Source organism: Piliocolobus tephrosceles, chromosome 2, assembly GCF_002776525.5.
Source record: "Piliocolobus tephrosceles isolate RC106 chromosome 2, ASM277652v3, whole genome shotgun sequence".
Lineage (NCBI taxonomy): Eukaryota > Metazoa > Chordata > Mammalia > Primates > Cercopithecidae > Piliocolobus > Piliocolobus tephrosceles.
Window position 1 is genome coordinate 78,534,717 of NC_045435.1, and position 23,325 is coordinate 78,558,041.

A 23,325-nucleotide genomic window follows, 5' to 3' on the forward strand; every position below is an offset into this window, starting at 1 on the left:
TTTCTTTCTTTCTTTTCAGTTTTGCTCTTATTGCCCAGGCTGGAGTGCAATGGCATGACCTCAGCTCATCGCAACTTCTGCCTCCTGAGTTCAAATGATTCTCCTGCCTCAGCCTCCCTAGGAGCTGAGATTACAGGCATGCACCACCATGGCTGGCTAATCTGGTATTTTTAGTAGAGACAGGGTTTCTCCATGTTGCTCAGGCTGGTCTCGAACTCCTGACCTCACGTGATCCACCTGCCTTGGCCTCCCAAAGTGCTGGGATTACAGGTGTGAGCCACCACGCCTGGCCATCTATCTAAAATTTCTTAGCCCAAAATTTCTAGAAGAGTGTCGTAAGAACCTGGGGATATTTACTAGAAGATGAAGAACACCAGAAAATAAGGAAATTTACAACTGCTACCATATGGTAACAGAGCAAACTGGTGAGTCTTTCAAGAGAGTTAAGATTTTCACCTTATTCTAATTATGTTAAAAGTGCTAATAAATTCATATTAGAGATACAAGTGTAAACAAAAAACACAGCTGCATTTCATATTCTATCACTGAACAGTTTGTTCCTTATAATCTTGACTGATCCAAATTATTTGACATTGTTTGAAATATTGGGTATAAACACCAAAACTTTAAATTTTTAGTTCCTGCTACTTTACAGAACCCATCTTAATCTCTCAACTAAAAATGAAAACTTCACATAATATCTAGAACAGATTTTATGGCAAAGGGTGATTTGATACCCTGGTTTACGATGTAATAAAAACATATTAAAGTACCTTTTAAAAGGGACACTTTGGCAAGAGGCTCATTTAGGTCCTGTTCATCCATTTGGGCGTCTACAGAGAGGAAAAAAATAAGTATATAATTATAGACAGTATTCAGATCTATCAGAAAGCTATTGTTATCAAAATAAACAACCGGAATTGACACAGCTATTATATTTGGGTAGCTGAAAGTAGTTTTAACAAAATATCCAACATTCAAAGGGGATGACTTGATAAATGGAAGTGTTTTTTTTTTTTTTCCGCCAAACGCAAACTTTGAAATCTCCACTCACATTAACCTATACACCTAAACTGCCATTAACAGCTGCAGGTCTGTAAATATGAGGTTAAAACTCACCTGTAGTGTCGTCACTGCTTTTTTCCTTGCTTGGACTCAGAGTATCTGATAAATCAGATTCTTTTGCTCTTGTCTGATTTTCTACCAAGAAAAAAAGTAAAAGTAAAATCTTATTACAGTTAAATATCTTATATCAATAAAACTGCTTCAGGCTATGAATGCTCAAAATCTACAGGTACGCAAAGTACTTTTAAAACAGGTCAGGTCACTGAATCTCTTACTTCTTTGTCACCCTTGTCCAAAATGGAATACTGGTTATTACACGTAGCTCATATTAAATTATAATGTGGATCATGTCTGCTTTGCTGAGGGCTGGGGCTTTTGTTCAAGGTTGTCCACTTGCCAACTGGAAACAAAAACGAAGCAAGCTTTGCTAAAGTATTCAAAAAACTGCAACAAATATAGTACAATTCCCAAGACAATGTGGACACTGTATAAAGATGATTAAAGGAAAAGGCTCTGTTACATAAAAACATGAGTAAGAAGGCTGCCTTAGTAAGATTTTACTCAAATAATAAAACCCTTAAAAAAAAAAAAAGATTATTCTTATTTAAAAAAGTGGCATTTAAAATAAGAAAATTAACAGTCTTTTATTTCTAAAGATAACTGTCCCTGAATCACAGTAAGAAAAAACTTTTTCTTTTTGGAGACAGGGTCTTGCTCTGTTGTCCAGGCTGGAGCGCAGTGGGACAAACACAGCTCACTACAACCTTGACCTCCTGGGCTCAAAGGATCCTCCTGCCTCAACCTCCCGAGCAGCTGGGACTTCAGGACCATGCCACTACACCCAGCTATCTTTTTTATATTTTTAGTAGAGATAAGGTCTTGCTATGTTGCCTAGGCTGGTCTCAAACTCCTGGGCTAAACTGATCCTCCCATCTCAGCCTCCCAAAGCACTAGAATTACAGGCATCAGCCATTGCACCTGGCCAAGAAAAAACTTTTTAAAAAGTTTTGGGCTGGGTGCGGTGGCTCATGCCTGTAATCCCAGCACTTTGGGAGGCCAAGGCGGATGGATCACGAGGTCAGGAGTTCAAGACCAGCATGGCCAAGATAGTGAAACCCCATCTCTACCAAAAACACAAAAAATTAGCTGGACGTGGTCCTGGCGACCTGTAATCCCAGCTACTCAGGAGGTTGAGGTAGAGAATTGCTTGAACCTGGGAGGTGGATGTTGCAGTGACCCGAGATTGTGCCATTGCATTCCAGCCTGGGTGACAGAGTGAGACTTTGTCTCAAAATAAATAAATAAATAAACAAACAAATAAATAAATAAATAAAATAAAAAAAATAAAGAAAGAAAGAAAAAAAAGTTTTGAAATTATTTACAAGAGGTCTTCTGCCTGGTCCAATGAAGACATCTTAGGCCTACTTTTCAAATAATTGTCCTCAGAAATCCTTACTATAGGCCCAACAGTTTATCAAAGATGACTGGCAATTAATTAGGCCCCAGATTCTCATCTGTAATGGCACATCTGTATATACTACGAAATTTCCTTTTTTTTTTTTTTTCTTTTTTAGAGGGGGTGTCACTACGTTGCCCACGCTAGTCTTGAACTCCTGGGTTCAAGTAATCCTTCCACCTGTCTCCCAAGTGCTAGAATTACAGGTGTGAACCACCACACCTGGCCTATGGCATTCTTTAGGGTAGCATTTGCAGGGAACGTCATTTCTCTGAATAAAATCCTATAGGGGAATCCTATCTCCCCATTCTGCACAAGGCTTCGGTCAAACTTTACACAGCAGAATTTAGCCGTAATCTGGTCCCTACATTATTTCCCACAGGAGCTCTGCTCTGGTCATGCTAGCTTCTTTATAGGGCTGGTACATGCCTGCATTATGTCCTGCAATTATTTGTTTGATTCAATATTTCCCTAATCTCAAAACAGCCATTTTCTCTATTTGGCCTATTCATTCTGTAATATACAGTTTAAGTCCCATCAATTCTAAGGAATTCTTCATTTCTCCACCATGGTGCTCCTTTTAATTGTATCTTCTCTGTGTCTTTTGTTTCCTCAATTAATCATACTCTATTTTGTATTATTCTGTGTATGTGTATATATCTTCTTTCCTTAGTGAGATTATAAATTTATAAAGCATATATTTTTATAATGTTACACACCTGATTTCACTGTTTGTATGTGCATGCCCACTTCTAGTACTTTTCCTAAAGGAAATAACACAGCACATATGGGATACATAATGCTCACTGAAGTATTGTTCGTTATAGGAAAATGAAATATACATATATTATGGAATGAAAACTATTCAAGATATATTTACTACTAAGTAAAAAGCCTAATAAAGAGCAGTATGTATAATGTGACCCCATGTTATACATTTATCTATGAATTTTTAACTGCATATATTTATTCAAGGTATGGAAGGATCTACAATAGAGATATCATTAGTTATTTCTGGAGACAGGGACATGGTGGACACATTTACTTTTTAACTTCACATAGTCATACATTGAAAAATTTGTAGAAATATATATATTGTTTTATAATCAAGGAAATTAAAATATATTTTCTATTTTGAAAGAAATTAGAAACACATCTAACACCATTACTGTCAAAATATTTAATACAACATTAAAATATAACTTGTTATGGCTATTCCATATAACAATATCCCTAGAATTTGTGGCTTAACTTGTGAAATGGGTGATGAATTTCAAGAAGTCTTTGCTTCTTTTCTCCCTGCCATTTGTAGTCAAAGGTCAACTGCTTAGCGACAGGGAACTTAGATTAGAAGTGAAGTCACTGGCCATGGAGGCCCATGGGAATCTAATCTGTGACCACTGCTGCATTCATAGTATGCTAAAATCAGAAATTTCTGAATGTTCTAGTTTTGATCACAAACTTACATTCTCAAATAAAAGAGGCTAATACATCTAATCTCCATATATGGTTACAAAAGGAACCACTCTGGAGGAACAAAAAGGAAAACAGGAAAACAGCTCTCCCCGATTTTAATATTTTTGGCAATTTTAGGATCAAAATATTAGGTAAATAAGAAGTATATTTTCAAAAGTATTCTTCTAGCCTAGAAGAACTCTTATTCTATATTTAGAGCATTAGCTGGGAAGGTAAAGTTGCCTTAAAGGTAGGGCCAAATTTTCCATCAAGATGTCACTGGAATGTAACTAACTGATAGCAGAGATTGCCTGTTTTTTTTTTTTTTTTTCTTTCCTTTTTTTTTTTTTTTTGAGACAGGGTCTTGCTCTGTTGCCCAGGCTGGAGTGCAGTGGCACAACTGCAGCTCACTGCAGACTTAGCTTCCTGGGCTCAAGCCATCCTCCCACCTGAGCCTGCTGAATAGCTGAGACCAGAGGTGTGCATCACCACATCTGGCTAATTTTTTATTTTATTTTTTTGAAGAGATAGGGTCTCCCTATGTTGCCCAGGCTGGAATGTCTGTTTCATTAACTGCTATATTCCCAGTGCATAGAATAGTGCCTAGTACATAGTAGATATATATATATATATATATACACACACATACACACACACACACACACACACACACACACACATATATATATATTTTAAAGGATGATTGAAAGCATATATCTACTCTGATTAAGAAAGCAAGTTTGGTAATCCCGGCACTTTGGGAGGCCGAGGCAGGTAGATCATGAGGTCAGGAGATCGAGACTATCCTGGGTAACACAGTGAAACCCCGTCTCTACTAAAACTACAAAAAATTAGCCGGGCATGATGGCGGGTACCTGTAGTCCCAGCTACTAGGGAGGATGAGGCAGGAGAATGGTGTGAACCCTGGAGGCAGAGCTTGCAGTAAGCCGAGATCGCGCCACGGTACTCCAGCAGCCTGGGCAACAGAGCAAGACTCCATCTCCAAAAAAAAAAAAGAAAGCAAGTGTGTGTGTGTGTGTGTGTGTGTTTTAAGAGACAGTGTCTTCCTACGTTGCCCAGGCTGGTCTCGAACTCCTGGGCTCAAGTGATCCTCTTATCTTGGCCTCCCAAAGTGCTGGGATTACAGGTGTGAGTCACCGAGGTTGGCCAGAAAGCATGTTTTTAGCAAGTCAAGTCATGGATCCTCAATGTTGTGTCCTGATACTATAGTTACATAGAGGCAAATCAAATCTATTCAAGAATGAAACACAAGGCCATGAGTGGTGGCTCACATTTTGTCAATCTCACTTTACAAGTGAGGGAACTGAGGTTTAAAGAACGGAAGTTGCCTGAGGGCATACAGCTAGTTAGTGGTAGAATTAGCTACATATATTCTTTCTACTTCTACCTCCAAAGCTATATATAGACATGTAATGACTGCAAGTTGAGTTAGAGATTAAACAGAAAGTACATTTTGCGTTAGGTGATACATGTTCTAGAAGTAAGAGAAGAGGTAAGACTGGTAACAGTTGGTAATTGTTCATTCATGGCAATTGATATTTTCATTGGTAATTTGTTCATTTATGGCAATTGATATTTTCAATCCAAACAAGAAAATTCCACCAAAAACATTGCCAATTAAAGACAATTTAGCCAAATCCAAAATAAAACACTTTATAGTGCGATTTAAAACGTAACTTATTTCAGCCATCTAGTTTGTTACAAGGATTAGCCTATCTTTGCATATTAACTGTGAAAGGTGCTAGTAAAATGTTTGCTACTGATAGAAAAATCCCTGAGTATATAAAGCTTATATTTGTATTATCATCCTTAAAGAACATATTCTATTCATTTACATGGACTTATTTGCCATAATTTATTTAATAAATACCCTTATTAATGGATCCTAATGCTTTCCTCTTGTTGCTTTTAAACAACACTGAAACAAACATTCTTGCTCATTAGTCCAATTTGTTCCTTAAGATTAAAAACCCAGGCTAGACATGGTGGCTCACACCTGTAATCCCAGCACTTTGGGAGACCGAGGTGGGTGGATCACCTGAGGTCAGGAGTTTGAGACCAGCCTGACCAACATGGTGAAACCTCATTCTCTACTAAAAATACAAAATTAGCCGGGCATGGTGGCATGTGCCTATAATTCCAGCTACTCAGGAGGCTGAGGCAGGAGAATCACTTGAACCCAGAAGGTGGAGGTTATAGTGAGCTGAGATTGTGCCACTTCACTCCAGCCTGGGCAACAAGAGCGAAACTCCGTTTCAACAACAACAACAACAAAAGGTTAAAAACCCAAAAGTGGAATTGCTGGATCAAAAGGCATGTTCTTTAAAACTTCCAATAAACAGTTTACAGTCAGGTTTACAAGGAAATCATACAAAGATAAATATTTAAAGTGATGATATTCTAATTACTCTGATTTGATCTTGATACATTAAACGAATGTAGCAGACTATAAAACATATCCTGAAAATATGCACATCTATTATGTATCAATAAGATAAAAACAATAAATTAAAAAGGGAAATCAGTAACACACAAAACTTTTCCAATAATGACACAACATAATTTCAAGAACATATTTTCTAATTTAGAATGCATTAAATATAAGCGCTAAGACAGCAAAACATTTTAATTAAAGAAGCATTCATTTTTTTTTTTTTTCCTAAGGCTCTACTTCAAAGTGCTGGCTATTCAACCAACTAATCTGAATAGGTATTTGGATGGTGAGGTAAAAGCTATTTTAAGGTCTGTTCTCATCTCACTTTAATAAGGTGAAAAAAATTGCCATATGTACTAAAAATAGTTCACTGTTCTGAAACTCAATGCCTGTTTGCCAGAACAATATTAATGATGCATATTCTGTGCATTTTTTCCCCAAATATGGCATTTGCTGTGCACAAAATTCAAAATGGAAACCATGAGATATCTGAAATAACACCATTCTCTTAAATGGTTAAAAAAGCCAAATGAATCCAGTTACTTTAATAAAATAGAATGTACTAAAATTAAGTATCTCAAACTTTTATAACCCAATGTTTTAACTGGCCAAAAAGACTGTGAATCTAGTTTTAAATTTTATACTGGAATAGTCTAATGAAAGTTCTACTATGATAAACACATGCCACCAAATTTATTTGCCTAATTTCCCTATGTATAAAAGTGACTTGACAATATGGTGCTTTAAAACTCACTTTTCTTCTCTGACAATTTTAACAGAATTAACACAATAAACTACTTTGGGCCATTACTGGACTACTCATTATAAAATATAAGAAGACTCTACATTCACAAAAGTCATTAATTTTGTTTAAATCAAACTGAGATGCCAAAAATTAAGGAATTAAACATCATAAGAGATTTTAAAGGTACAGCAACTCCCAAAAAAGAACTGCAAGCATGTTTCACTTAAGTTGTATCACAAAAGATTTACATTTTTTTTTTTTTTTTTTTTTTTGAGATCAAAGCTGAAATTAATGCTGGGAGTGAGAGAGATTGCAACAAATCTTTAATACCTAAAGAAACCTATACCAAGTACTAACATTCAAAAAAACATAAATATACATCCACTTAAAAAGACACATTCCAGTTAAGACACCCTTCTTAAAACAGAAGTCTAATTATTTTATACATTATCTGATACTCTTACTGGCTTGCTATTTTGTGAGCTATAAGAAGTAAACGGATGGTTAAAATACTATAACCTTGAAAATATATACTAACCTTCATTATCCAAAAGAACTGTCAAAAAACATAGAAAAAACAGAAAACAAACCTTTTGAAAGCTTTGTTTCTTCTACCACTTTGGTTAGATGCCCTTCGACGATCAGCTTCTCTGCCAAGGAAAATAAACGTTACCATCCAAGCCCAAACTGAGCAGCATTTCCCTGAGCTGGGCAGTGTAACACATTCCATGACCAAATTTAAAGATGATAACATTACTCCTATGACCAAGCTTGAATAAAAACTTGAATCTGGAAGGGGAACTAAGAGAACTGGAACTATGATGGAGCAATCACATTAATGCAGAAAACTAGGGGCAGGCAGGTAATCTGCCTTTTATTTTCACCTTATTTTAAAAGCCTAGATCTTTTTATAAAAAGGGCTCAGAAGAAATAATCAAAGCAATCCTCTTTAGATCAAGGCTATTAAGTTAAAATAAATGACTTATGAAAAGGTATTTATTCAAATGAAGTAATAAAAATTAAGTTATACCGATAGTTTACTGTTCTCTGCTGACATAATTCAGCAGAGATGTCTATATAATGTATTTCAGTAAATAAATCATTTTAGAAAAGCTAACTATTCAAAGAAATAAAAAATTTTGTTTTGTTTTATGGGGGATTCTCTGTAAACGTATAATGTTACTTCTTTATAATTTAAAGTCATATTTTCATATTCTACATTTCATTGAAGAAGATATATCTAGTCTGTGTCCCCTTATTTATTCCTGCATGTCAGTTAGTCTCCTTCAATTTACTCATTTGCAATATATGTGAAGAAAATTTTCTATTCTTTTACTTTACAACCAACTGCAACTTGGTCTACACCCACCACTCAACCACTGAAACTGCTCCAATATCATTATAGCCTCTTGTCTCTCAATGCCCATGGCTCCTTTTCTTAATTTTCATTTCTCATAGGCTCTTTGCAGTATGTGGCACTTTGACTCTGCCTTTTTAAAAACAGAAAGAGGGGCCAGGCGCGGTGGCTCACGCCTGTAATCCCAGCACTTTGGGAGGCCGAGGCAGGCAGACCACAAGGTCAGGAGATCGAGACTATCCTGGCTAACACGATGAAACCCTGTCTCTACTAGAAATACAAAAAATTCGCCGGGCATGGTGGTGGGCGCCTGTAGTCCTAGCTACTCGGGAGGCTGAGGCAGGAGAATGGCGTGATCCCGGGAGGCGGAGCTTGCAGTGAGCAGAGATGGTGCCGCTGTACTTTAGCCTGGGCAACAGAGCGAGACTCCATCTCAAAAAAAAAAAAACAAAAACCCAAAAACAAAAACAGAAAGTAACAGATTTTGATTAACATGTATAATGTAAGCTGTCCTAGCTGTCCTCTGTCCTACTTCACTCCATTCCTAAAATTCACTTCCTACAACTTTTAGCCATTTCTTCTGATACTTACATTTATATTTCTAAATAATATATTGATTTTTTGTTTTTCTATTTTAGATATTTATTGACAATCTATTTTACATGGTTAAGCTTTGCCATTTTCTACTACCATCCTCAAGAGTTGTATTTTGTCAATCTATAACCAGTCCTTTTTTTTTGTTTTGAGACGGAGTCTCACTCTATCGCCAGGCTGGAGTGCAGCCTGGAGTGCAGTGACACAATCTCAGCTCCCTGCAACCTCTGCCTCCCGGGTTCAAATAATTCTCCTGCCTCAGCCTCCTGAGTAGCTGGGGCTACAGGTCCACACCACCATGCCCAGGTAATTTTTGTGTTTTTAGTAGAGATGGGGTTTTACCATGTTGGCCAGGATGGTCTTGATCTCTTGACCTCCACCCGCCTCAGCCTCCCAAAATGCTGGGATTACAGGTATGAGTCATTGTGCCTGGCCCATACTCAGCATTTATATTGAAAAATTATTGTATATAATGAGTCATACAGTATACTACTAATTATATTTCCTTCCTTGTATGGCCTTCAGTATACTCAGAATTTATAATGCTTCTTTTTTTGTTTTATTAATTTGTATATATTTCAAACATAGCCCAAGTTCTCACAGAACCATACAACTTTCAATACTGTCAAACACACCAAGTAATTTATCACATTATATATCCCCATCTTCCTCCTTCTGTTTTATTCTTTTGTTTTATTGTAACATATCCTCTTATAATTTCCTGAAAAGGAGTGAACAGAAGTTAAATACTTTGTGATTTTGCTTCTCTGAAAATGTTAGCATTCTACCTTCACATGTGATTGATGGTTTCACTAGATACACAAATCTACAGGAAATACGTTTGTGTCAGAATTTTGAAAGCATTGTTCCACTGTCTTCTAGCTTCCAACCAGAAGGTGAGTCTAATACAGCCTGAATCCTGTTCCTCAGTACACATAGTAGGGATTTCTTACACTCAGCAACACCTGATTTGCCTGTTCTGTTTGGGCATCAGGGAGGACTGCACATCCCAACTCCCTAGCACTGAGGAAGATTCATAGGACTGATGCTAGCCAGGGCCAAAGCATTTAAGAGAAAATACACGTTTTTTACACCTTATCCCACCACAGGAACTCTAGAAGCTGTATGCTGAGACAGCAACATCGTAAGATAGTAAAGACTCCATCTGTCTAGATCTCTGAGTGACAATATGGAGTAGAGTGGTCTTCCTCACCATGGACATGTAGTGTGAATGAGAAATAAATGTTTCTTTAGTTGAGCCATTAAGATTTCATGGCTTGGCCAGGCACGGTGGCTCATGCCTGTAATCCCAGCACTTTGGGAGGCCGAGGTGGGTGGATCACCTGAGGTCGGGAGTTCGAGACCAGCTTGACCAACATGGAGAAACCCCAAAATTAGCCGGATGTGGTGGCGCATGCCTGTAATTCCAGCTACTCAGGAGGCTGAGGCAGGAGAATTGTTTGAACCTGGGAGGCGGAGATTGCGGTGAGCAGAGATCACGCCATTGCACTTCAGCCTGGGCAACAAGAGCGACACTCAAAAAAAAAAAAAAAGATCTCATGGCTTATTTATCACTATATTATAAATTTAGCTTATTAAGACTATATGATATCCTTTGTTTCTCTCTAGAAGGTTTCAGAATGTTCTGTTTATTCCTGGTGTTCTTAAATTTCATATTCCTCAGTGTGTAGTCTCTTTTTTCCTTAAATGAGGTGAAATTCACATAACATAAAACAACCATTTTAAAGTGAACAATGCCGTAGAATTTAGTATATTCACTATGTTGTACCTAGTTCCAAAACATTTTCATTACCCAAACAAAAACCCTATACCCATTAAGCATTTACTCCCCATCTCCACCTCACCAGTCCCTGGCGGTCGGTCACACATCTGCTTGCTATCTCTATGGATTTACCTGTTCTGGATATTTCATATAAATAAAACAATATAACATATGACATTCTGTGTCTGGCTTAATGAGTGGTCATTTAAAATATATTGTGCTAAGTACTCGGTGCATTTTTTTTTTCAGTTTATAAGCTCATACCTTTCACTTCTGGGGAATTATCTTGTATTTTACTTAATTGATAAATTATTCCATTCTCTCGCTCTCCGCTATTCTCCCCCTCTGGAATTCATTATTAAGATATTAGATCTCTAGGATTAAACCCCAAATTTTCTTTAATTTTCCCTCTTGAAAAACAAAACAAAACAAAACTCTTGACTTTTTCTTATATTTTCTGGGACACTTCCTCTACTTTCTCCTCAATCTTCTTACAGTTTTTAAAAATCTGGTATTATATTTTCAGTTTTCAAAAATTCTATTTGCTCCCTGCTCCTTTTAAAAATACCATCTTTATCTTGCTTCATCCATAAAACTTCAAAAATTATACTTTTAAGCTGGGTGCAGTGGCTCATGCCTGTAATCCCAGCACACTGGGAGGCCAAGGCAGGTAGTTCACCTGAGGTCAGGAGTTCGAGACCAGCCTGGCCAACATGGTGAAAACCCGGCTCTACTAAAAATACAAAAATTAGCCAGGCGTGGTGGTGGGTGCCTGTAATCCCAGCTACTCAGGAGGCTGAGGCAGAAGGATCTCTTGAATCCGGGTGGCAGAGGTTGCAGTGAGCCGAGATCATGCCACTGTGCTCCAGCCTGGACAACAGAGCGAGAATCCGTCTCAAAAAATATATATATATACACACACATATATATATTTTATATATTTTTTAAAGTTTCTGCTTCTTGGGCGCAGTGGCTCATGCCTGTAATCCCAGCATTTTCGGAGGCCGAGGTGGGCGGATTATGAGGTCAGGAGTTCGAGACCAGCCTTATCAACATGGTGAAACCCCGTCTCTACCAAAAACACAAAAATTAGCTGGGCGTGGTGATGCGTGCCTGTAATCCCAGCTATTCAGGAGGCTAAGGCAGGAGAATTGCTTGAATCTGGGAGGCAAAGTTTACAGTGAGCCAAGATTGCACCACTGTACTCCAGCCTGGGCGACAGGGCAAGACTTTGTCTCAGAAAAACAAAACAAAACAAAACAACAACAACAAGCTGGCCGGGCGTGGTGGCTCATGCCCGTAATCCCACCACTTTGGGAGGCTGAGGCAGGCCGATCACCTGAGGTTGGGAGTTCGAGACCAGACTGACCAACATGGAGAAACCCCATCTCTACTAAAAATACAAATTTAGCTGGGCGTGGTGGTGGATGCCTCTAATCCCAGCTACTCGGGAGGCTAGGGGAGGAGAATTGCTTGAACCCAGCGGCAGAGGTTGTGGTGAGCCAAGATCGCGCCATTGCACTCCAGCCTGGGCAAGAAGAGTGAAACTCCGTCTCAAAAAAAAAAAAGGTTCTACTTTTTACCTTTTTCCTATTTCTTCCCTACTCACATTTTTCTGTGTTTTTTCTTTTTTGGGTTTGATCTCTTTGTCAAGAAAGAATTTCCTCAAAAGTCTGATCTTGGCTTTCTCTTCATATTCAAGGGTAAGGCAATAAGAAGCTGACAAAGTCTTATTATATGCGTGTGCAGGGCTTATTACACCCAAAACACACAGTGGCAGTTTGTTGGGAGACTTTTTTTATGTTTTTTTTTTTTTTTTTTTTTGAGACAAGGTCCAGCTCTTATCACGCAGGCTGGAGTGCAGTGGCGTGATCTCTGCCCACTGCAATCTCCACCTCCCAGGCTCAAGCCATCCTCCCACCTCAGCCTCCCAAGTAGCTGGAATTACAGGTACACACCACCATGTCTGGCTGATGGTTTGCATTTTTTGTAGAGACAGGGTTTCACCATGTTGCCCAAGCTGGTCTCGAACTCCTGAGCTCAAGCAATCTGCCCACTTTGGCCAAATTAGCTGGGCATAGTGGCACATGCCTGTAATCCCAGCTACTCAGGAGGCTAAGGCAGGAGAATCGCTTGAACCCAGGAGGTGGAAGTTGCAGTGAGCTGAGATCGCACCACTGCACTCCAGCCTGGTGACAGAGAGAGATTCCATCTCAAAAATAAATAAATAATCTAGTTTAAAACAGTCTGTAACCACTGAGTCTCCAACTTGGTGTAGAGACCTCAATGCTGTGGGAGTCACAAGTGTAATACATACAATAGGGGTGATATCAGAGATCTCTGCCTCTGACTTTACCCCTTCAGAGACTCAAGAAAGAACTTTCCTGTCATGATAATTGCAGGTCTTGAAAGACCTATCTAACTTGGTACAACTGAAACAGACACAGTAGAAGGCTTTTCTTCTTTTTGAAAACTCTTTTGTTCTTTGAGATGGAGTCTTGCTCTGTCACCCAGGCTGGAATACAGTGGCATGATCTCAGCTCACTGCAACATCAGTCTCCTGGGTTCAAGAAGTTCTCCTGTCTCAGCCTCCTGAGTAGTTGGGATTACAGGCACACGCCACCACACCCGGCTAATTTTCATATTTTTAGTAGACATGGGGTTTCATGATGTTGGTCAGGCTGGTCTCAACCTCTTGACCTCGTTATCTGCCTGCCTCGGCCTCCCAAAGTGCTGGGATTACAGGCTTGAGCCACTGAGCCCAGCCCTAAAACTCTTTTTTTTAAAATTTCTGACATAAGGTCTCACTCTGTTGCCCAGACTGGAGTGCAGTGGTGCAATTATGGCTCACTGCAGCCTCACGCTCCAGGGCTCAAGCGATCCTCCCACCTCAGCCTCCCGGGCAGGTATGACTACAAGCATGTGCCACTATGCCCAGCTAATTTATTTTTATTTTTATTTTTATTTTTGTAGAGACACAGTCTCACTGTGTTGGCCAGGCTGGTCTCGAACTCCTGAACTCAAGCGATCCTCCCACCTTGGCTTCTCAAAGTACTAGGACTACAGGTATAAGACACTGCACATGGCCTTAAAACTCTCTTTTTTGAGGGATACTCTAGAGAGGTGATTATTCATTTTCCACTATTTTTAAACCATATTTATTATAAAAAATGACATACAAGGCTGAGCGTGGTGGCTCATGCCTGTAATCCCACCACTTTGGGAAGCTGAGGAGGGCGGATCACCTGAGGTCAGGAGTTCGAGATCAACCTGGTCAACATGGTGAAACCCCGTCTCTACTAAAAATACAAGTTAGCTGGGCATGGTGGTATGCACCTGCAATCCCAGCTACTCAGGAGGCTGAGACAGGAGAATCGCTTTAATCTGGGAGGCGGACGTTGCAGTGAGCTGAGATCGTGCCATTGCACTCCAGCCTGGGCAACAGAGCGAGACTCAGTCTCAAGAACAAAACAAAAAAACAAACAAAAAAAGATATACAAAAAGGAACATAAAACACAAAGGTATAGGTTAATACATTTTCATAAAGCAAATATCTATGTGACTGTAGCCCAAGTCAGGAATAGAACCATCCTACCAACCCCTAAAGCCCTCCCCACAGGGAGGAAGCCCTCCCCTCCAATAAAATCCCTTTCCTCTCCCATAAAGGTAACTACTATTCTGTGTTTTGTTTTTTTGTTTTTCTTTTTTTTTTGAGACAGTCTCGCACTGTCTCCCTGGCTGGAGTACAGTGGTGTGATCTCAGCTCACTGCAACCTCCACCTCTCGGGTTCAAGCAAGTCTCCTGCCTCAGCCTCCCATGTAGCTGGGATTACAGGCGCCTGCCACCCGCCACCATGCCCAGCTAATCTTTTGTATTTTTAGTAGAGATGGGGTTTCACTATGTTGGCCAACCTGGTCTCAAACTCCTGACCTCGTGTTCCACCCACCTCGGCCTCCTAAAGTGCTGGGGTTACAGGTGTGAACCACTGAGCCCAGCCTGTCCTGACTTTCATGGTACTTAATTTCTTATATTTCTTTATAGTCACACTACCCAAATATACATGACCAAATAATATGATTTTAGTGATTTTGAACTTTGTATAAATGGAATACTAAATAGTATGTATTCTTTTGTGTCAGGCTTTTTTTCCACCCAATATGCCCCAGTGTATTTATCCATTTAACTACTGAGGGTCTTTTTGGCTGTTTCCAGTTTGGATCTAATGTGAATAATGCTGCTATGAACATTCTTGAATTTGTACCTGATACACAGGCATCTCTGTAGGGAACCTACCAAGGAGTAGAACTGAGAGTATAGTATGTTTGACATTTAAGTACCATCATCTAAGCATTTAGTTTAGTCAGAAGACTCTCAAATCTTGTCAAAGACTGAACAGAGAGAACCAAATTTACTTCTTGGTTGACAGAAATAAATTATATACTAACCATATTACTATGTGGCATAAAATAAAAAACGAGAAACAATGCAAACAATACATTCAAAAGAAGTTCAAAGGAGGCTGAACATGGTGGCTTATGCCTGTAATCCCAATGCTTTGAAAGGTCAAATTGGGAGGATCACTTGATCCCAGAAGTTTGAGACAGCTGTGCCAAGAATGGATTGAGTCCTTAAAGCTAAAGAGCCATTTTCCTTACTTGACAGCTACAACTAATTGAAACACTAAAGCAGAAGATAAACCCAAATAGCACAGACTATCTGATACTGATGTCAGTTTCCTAGGGATCTGAAACAAACTGACTGGAAGAGAGGAGGGAGTGAATATAAAAGAACCAGACAATCTGCTGCTGTAACTGCCTACCTGGAAAATATATCTAAGTCTCAAAATTGGGTTTCATTAAGAAAATGTTATGACTAGGACATCAAAAATATGTGCCTGACACCAAATTTTTTAAATAGCATGCATACTGGTAATTATGCACAGCTTCTACACCTCTCCAACATGTTTTCTGCCTGTTAACTAATGTACATTTCAGTGTGTCATGCATTACTTAGAGCACTTAATAAATACGATCTCAATTACTTTTCATAATTCGATGAGACAGATACTACCATCCCACTTTATCAATGAAGAAATCAAGGTTTAAAGAGGTCAATTTGCCCAGTATTGCCCACAATCATACTGCCAGTGAGAGAGTGCATCAGAATTCACATAAAGATCCCTCTCATTGAATTCTAAACATCATAAATAGAAATGAGCTAACGCTACCTAAAAGATCACCAAGGGCAAATATGACGAAGAAACTGAGATTAGAATATCATGACACAAATTATTATAATCGGCATTCAAACCAGAAAATTATTTCCCTTCTGAAATAATTAACAAAACAGAAATAGAGACATAGAACCTCACAGGAGAGGCTCTGTGAAGCTCCCAATTTTAATAATACAGACTTCCATAAGGTTACTTATTTCTGCAGCAAAATTTAATCAGTTAAAGTAACTCTTGCTATAGAAGATGTTGTGCCTTTTCATAAAAACAGTTCCAGAAGCAATTTGTCCTAAAATCTAAGAAAAAGACTGGATATGGCGGCTCACGCCTGTAATCCCAGCCCTTTGGGAGGCTAAGGCGGGTGGATCACCTGAGGTCAGGAGTTTGAGACCAGCCTGGCCAACATGGTAAAACCCCATCTTTACAAAAAATACGAAAAAAAAAATTAGCCAGGTTTGGTAGCGGGTGCCTGTAATCCCAACTACTTGGGAGGCTGAGGCAGGAGAACTGCCTGAACCCAGGAGGTGGAGGTTGCAGTGAGCTGATATCACGCCATTACACTCCAGCCTGGGCAATGGAGCAAGACTCTGTTTCAAAAAAAAAAAAAAAAAAGAAAGAAAAGAAAAAAAAGGAAGGAAAAGGAGAGAGGAAAAAGGATTTAGAATTCAAGGATAGACTGAAAATAAAGTGAAAGGGGCCAATTTCAAGAATATGGAAATAGATCTTTTTTAAAAAGCAACAGTACACATACCAAAACACCATTGGTATGTACTTAAGATTGTCACCTGGGCAGTTGCAATGGGAGAAAATCTGGTAGATATGTTCGAAAGTGGGCTGAGAAGGGAAATGATCAGTACAAACAACTCTCCAATACATCTGAGACTGAATAAACTACTCTGAGAATAAAAAAATAAAATTAGCAGCACCTAGCTGACACTCAGAGTTTTCCTGTTACAGGGATGTAACCTATTATGAGCAGGGAAACACAATATATGTTTTCTATTATTTGCCATAAACTGCTTTGGCTTAGAGAAATAAAAGTTTACAAAATGAAAATCTAAAAATCTGTTTCAAGTAGACTACGTAATCAGAATACTGAGACTATTCAGAGAGGTTGACCTCACAGTGATGAAAAATAAACATTCAGTCACACAAGCAACATCAATTCAATGTATTACTCCAAATAAGGCAATTTCTGACAGCAAAGCCCTAAGAAAAAGGAGGGAATGAGAAAAGCATATACAGATAGTGACTATAATTTTTCCTAGTTATGGGGGTGAGAGGCAGAGAGAATTTTTCTGAAAATCAGGAAAAAACCAGTAAGACATGAAATATTAATTAAACTAATAATATCAAAAAGTTAAGTCTCACAATAATAATAAACACAGATTAAGAATACATTCTCAGATCTCAGATGTTAAAAAAAAAGAATACAAAGGCATGAGGTTTACTTTAGGGCACTGATTAACTCTATCATTAAGAGAGAGATGCCATTGGGACAGTTTGTCTCTACAAAGTAGACCTCAGGAAAATTTCTCTGGCATCCGGCAGTGATGCCTGTCTCATTAGAACAGACAGTAGCAAAAGAAATCAAAGGGGCAGGCAGCAGTCCAGGGAAGGCTGTCTCTCACTCTATGCCCACCAAGTGATGGCAGTTCTCCATGTCCTTTCACCCTTCATCTTTCCACTAAGCATACAAGTTAATCAAGTGACAGAGTTCATGGATATGTATGAAACAGATTCAGAGATACAATATTTCTTAATTTGGAAAGCATCTTTAGCAGAACACAAAAAGTTTCAATGTATCCATTAAGTTTATATGGTAAACTTTAAGGAACTAAAATTTGCAGAGAACACTAAATGTGGAGTTTTGCCTAAACCAAGCTCATATCTGAACCCCTGAAGAGGAGCTGAGGCTTTTTTTTTAGCAAGTTTTACTGGAGTGACTTCCTAATTCTAGCTTATATGTGGTAAAGATCTTTAATAGAGAATATTTACTTTACAGTTCTGGAGACTTATGCAAAACATTATTTAAATCTCTGTTCAAAGTCCAATTTCTTTGTCTGGAATTTAAAGTTTTTCTCAGAAAAGATAAGTTTTTCTTTAAAAAGTCTGTTTTACCATAAAAGGAAAACAAATTTAAATGTGTTCCAACTCATTTATTTTCTACAACTTGTAAATGGAAAGAGCCAACAACCAAATTGTTCTCTTATAGATTCATACACATAAACTGAAAAAATCTGTCATCATATTAAAGACAGACATGAAAAACCTTATGGAAATAAACGATTTGCTTTCCAATTTTTAAAACACAAGGTGAATTATACTATAGAAGCACTAATAAATAAAGAAGGCTAGGTATTTAACATTTGCTTTTTAAAAGACTGGAAACAAGAAATATGAAGCAGCACTGCACACAAATATTTACTTCATATTCAAAATTATAAAGCATTTCAAGATACCTATCAATGAAAATAATGGCAAAAAGCCTTGTGTGCGCTTGTTAATATGTAATCCAAAATTGTTTTAAAAGTGCTTGAGCATAAATTTACTTAAGAGATTTGCTGAATTTGTCTTGCTTATGATATTAAGAATACTTATTAAACACAACAATTTTTACAATGGCAGCATGTGATAAAATGATAAAATGTCCCTTCTGACGACAAGTCAAACCAGAGTCAACCCTCACTTTCCCAACTCTGGTTACCCAAATTTAAGGGAACGAACAGATTTCGAAAGTTCTGAAATACCTCTGGAATCACCAATAACCAAATTCTTACTACTTGTTACCTGAAACTCAGAAACCAAACAGATTTCAATAGTAAGCTTCTCCTTAGCTACCTGAACTTATAGCCCAAACTTTCTCTGTTTGCACTCAGGGACCCAAAGGATTCAGATGTCTGGGAATACTTATTTTCTTTAGTTTTGTTGTTGTTTTTGTTTTTTGAGACAGGTCTTGCTCTGTAGCCCAGGCTGGAGTGCAATGGTGTGATCATAGTTCACTGCAGCCTCGACCTCAGGGGTTTAAGCAATCCTCCTGCTTCAGACTCCTGAGTAGGTGGGACACAGGCATGTTATCACCATGGCCAGCTAATTTTTTGTAGAGATGGGGTCTCACTATGTTGCCCAGGCTGGCTGCAAATTCCTGGGCTCAAGCAATCCTCCCACCTTGGCCTCCCGAAGTATTGAGATTACAGGCATGAGCCACTGTGTCTGGCTTTTTCGCTGTTCTTTGGTTCACCCTTTGTACACAAAAATGGGATTTTATATTTTGATTTTTTTCTTGTACGTAGGTACTACCTATTTAGTATTTTCTCATGCTATTACACAGTCCTCATAAACATCATTTTAATAACTTTTTAACATTCCCATTGAAGGGATTTGGTGTAATTTATATAAATTCTGTGCTATCTCTGCATGTTTATCTGGTCCATTTTCCCCCAAAACTATGATGCAACAAAAATTTCCAAACGCTTTTTGTATATTTAAAGCAAATTTTATTCTGTGTTACAAATACAGCTAAGTATTTTATACTATTTTAAGTGAAATGTTCAATAATAAAACAGACATTAAAAAGCAAAAAGTTTTTCTTTCTTTTCCTTTCCTTTTTTTTTTTTTTTTTTTTTTGAGACAGAGTTTTGCTCTTGTTGCCCAGACTGGAATGCAATGGCACAATCTCGGCTCACTGCAACCTCTACCTCCCAGGTTCAAATGGTTCTCCTGCCTCAGCCTCCTAAGTAGCCAAGACTACAAGCGCCCACCACCACGCCTGGCTAATTTTGTATTTTTAGTAGAGATGGGGTTTCATCATGTTGGTCAGGCTAGTCTTGAACTCCTGACCTCAAGTGATCCACCCGCCTCGGCCTCCCAAAGTGTTGGGATTACAGTCATGAGCCACTTCACCCAGCTTTTTTTTTTTTTTTTCCCCCAAAGAGACAGAGTCTCAGTATGATGCCTTAGGCTCAAGTGATCTTCCCACCTCAGCATCCTGAGTAGCTTGGGACTACTGGCAAAAAGTTGTTTTGTTTAAAGTAAGCCAGTAATAATAACAAAATAAAACAAAGATTTTTGCAAATTGTAACTTAGTAAACATTCTTTTGATAATTACCTGCTCTCATTTCTTTTTTTTTTTTTTTTTTTTTTGAGACGGAGTTTCGCTCTGTTGCCCAGGCTGGTGGAGTGCAATGGCCGGATCTCAGCTCACTGCAAGCTCCGCCTCCCGGGTTCACGCCATTCTCCTGCCTCAGCCTCCCGAGTAGCTGGGACTACAGGCGTCCGCCACCTCGCCCGGCTAGTTTTTTATATTTTTTCGTAGAGACGTGGTTTCACCGGGTTAGCCAGGATGGTCTCGATCTCGTGACCTCGTGATCCGCCCGTCTCGGCCTCCCAAAGCGCTGGGATTACAGGCTTGAGCCACCGTGCCCGGCCCCTGCTCTCATTTCTTAGGGTTCAAAATATAAATCTTAAAAGTTCAAAATAAAAATCCTTCTGCTAAAGATTTTGTATTATATTTTATTTTATTTTTTAGAGACAGGGATTTGCTCTGTTGCCTAGGTTAGAGTGCAGTGGCACAACCATAGCTCACTGGAGTCTTGAGCTCCTGGGCTCAAGGGGTCCTCCCACCTTAGCTTCTTGAGTAGCTAGGGCTACATGCATGTGCCACCATTCCTGGATAATTTTTTTGTTGTTGCTGTTGTTGAGACAGAGTCTCGCTCTGCTGCCCAGGCTGGAGTGCAGTGGTGTGATCCTGGCTCACTGCAACCTCCATCTCCCAGGTTCAAGCAATTCTCCTGCTTCAGCCTCCTAAGTAGCTGGGATTACAGGCATGCATCACCACACCTGGCTAATTTTGCGTATTTTTAGTAGAGATGGGGTTTCGTCATGTTGGCCAGGTTGGTCTCAAACTCCTGATCTCAAGTGATCAGCCCACCTCAGCCTCCCAAAGTGCTGGGATTACAGGCATGAGCCACAGGCTGCCAGCCTCTGCTGGATAATTTTTTAAAGTTTTCTGTAGGGACAGGATCTCACTATGCTGCCCAAGCTGGTCTTGATCTCTTGGCCTCAAGGGATCCTACTGCCTAGGCCCATGAAAGAGCTGAATTACAGACGTGAGCCACAGCACCTGGCCTAAAGATTTGCATTTTAGATTATATATTCTTTTAGTTGACATCAGTGGACACCAATTATTTTGCCCCAGGTCCCGTTGCCAATTTCCCATAAAAATGAGATTTAGTAATTAGAAGGTAACAAAAAGATGTACTAATCTTTGCTTTATAAATATTGTTTTATTTATTTATTTATTTATTTACTTTTAAATTTTTTTTGGAGACAGAGTCTCACTCTGTCGCCCAGGCTGGAGTGCAGTGGTGCAATCTTGGCTCACTGCAACCTCTGCCTCTCAGATTCAAGCAATTCTCGTGCCTCAGCCTCCCGAGTAGCTGGGATTACAGGCATGTGCCACCACCCCTGGCTAATTTTTGTATTATTAGTAGAGATAGGGTTTCACCATGTTAGCTAGGCTCATCTCAAACTCCTGACCTCAGGTTATCCGCCTACCTTGGCCTCCCAAAGTGCTGGGATTACAGGCGTGAGCCACCATGCTAGGCCAAATATTGTTTTAAAAGGACAAAGAAATATGTCACATTTATTAAATAAATTGCCTCAAAGTAATATTCAACTTATGCTTAATATTATAGTATCAAAACTGCAAAAACAGAAGCTCTGCGAAAACTATTAAATGAAATTCTCAGTTTCCTTGAAGGATCTCCAAGGAGTATAACATTTGATGTGTTGAATTTGTGTCTGTTTTAATTATCAAGTATGACCCTTAGAACCCCCAAGTGCTCCTGAGGTAGTGGGGCAGGGTAGCGGGGGGCACATATGCATGAATATCCACACAATGAAATTATGAGCATAAAACCTTGGGAAACCACATTTCCAAGAAAGGAGAGCAGAATGAGAAGAATGCCTGAGAAAGTATTTGCTTGATGGAAAAAGCCATAGACATTATCAACAAATCTTTACCATACATGATGACCTTTACTTAACAAAACCAAGAAAATATCACAACCTTGCAATTGTTATAGATTTAAGCAGCTTTTGTGACTTTCAAGTAAAAAGGAATTCATATCTTTGTTCAGAATTCAGCAGAGGTCTAAATCACTTCAAAAGCCAATTTATCATTTTATCTGTTTGTCTTCAGCTCACTGCCACTTCTGCCTCCTGGGTTCAAGCAATTCTCCAGCCTCAGCCTCCCAAGAAGCTGGCATTATAGGCACCTGCCACCACACCCAGCTAATTTTTGTATTTTTAGTAGAGACCGTGCTTCACCATGTTGGTCAGGCTGGTCTCAAACTCCTGACCTCAAGTGATCCACCCACCTCGGCCTCCCCAAAGTGCTAGGACTACAGGTGTGAGCCACCGTGCCCAGTCAAGCCAATCTATCTTTAAAATATATATATTTTTTGAGACAGAGTCTTGCTCTGTTGCCCAGCCTGGAGCACAACGGTGCAATCTCAGCTCACTGCAACCTCAGCCTACCAGGTTCAAGCGATTCCACCATCTCAGCCTCCCACGCAACTGCGATTATAGGCGCACGCCACCATGCCTGGCCTCTTTAAAATATTCTTAAAGATAGCCTTTTACAACTTCCCACGGGTAGGTAGTTGAGGTCAGATTGTAGGACAATCTACCGCTACTACCTCTCTAAAAAGCTCCTGCTACTCTGAGGGCCATCTTCAGAATGGAGTGCCCAAACTAAAAAATCATTTTTCTGGCTTTATTTACTCTAAGAAATTTATTTAAGAACCTCAAAATTAATAAGCTTGAAAGTTTCCCTCTTTTTTATGGTGGCCAATATGAAATGCTCAGCTCCATCTGTGAAGGCAAATGCAACAGAAAGATTTTTCTCAAAAGAGAGAAATAGTATGAAAAGTTTTGCTGATGGCCCTTTAAACACTTCTGCTATAACAAACACATTGAGATCCTCATTTTACCTCTCACTTTTCAGTTTTAGCCCCTGACTTCATTAAAATCAAGGTGAAAAATACTCTGTACTCACTCTGGCATTCTATGAATTGATGGATAAAAGTGCAGTCCCCGCCACTCTTTGAAAGCAAGTGCTCTAATAAAGAAAGAAACACCTTTAAGGATATAGTTTGTTGCTGTCTTTGAAAACCAACAGC

The 23,325-nt window shown here is 39.1% G+C and overlaps 1 protein-coding gene across 13 annotated transcripts in view; it reads right to left on the reverse strand.

Moving 5' to 3' along the window:
* Positions 1-23,325, reverse strand: part of SLMAP (sarcolemma associated protein) — a 179,472-nt gene that overhangs the window by 35,646 nt on the left and 120,501 nt on the right. For 6 of the 13 annotated variants that reach the window (XM_023200904.1, XM_023200870.1, XM_023200900.1 and 3 more), the window contains 4 exons: positions 23,202-23,264; positions 7,767-7,826; positions 1,120-1,200; positions 774-833 (listed from right to left, as the gene is read on the reverse strand). In XM_023200904.1, coding sequence (XP_023056672.1) covers positions 774-833; positions 1,120-1,200; positions 7,767-7,826; positions 23,202-23,264 — 264 coding nt within the window. Of the gene's footprint in view, positions 1-773; positions 834-1,119; positions 1,201-1,340; positions 1,461-4,851; positions 4,885-7,766; positions 7,827-23,201; positions 23,265-23,325 lie in introns of those variants that run through there. The other 7 variants (XM_023200917.1, XM_023200895.1, XM_023200912.1 and 4 more) reach the window with 3 other exon arrangements.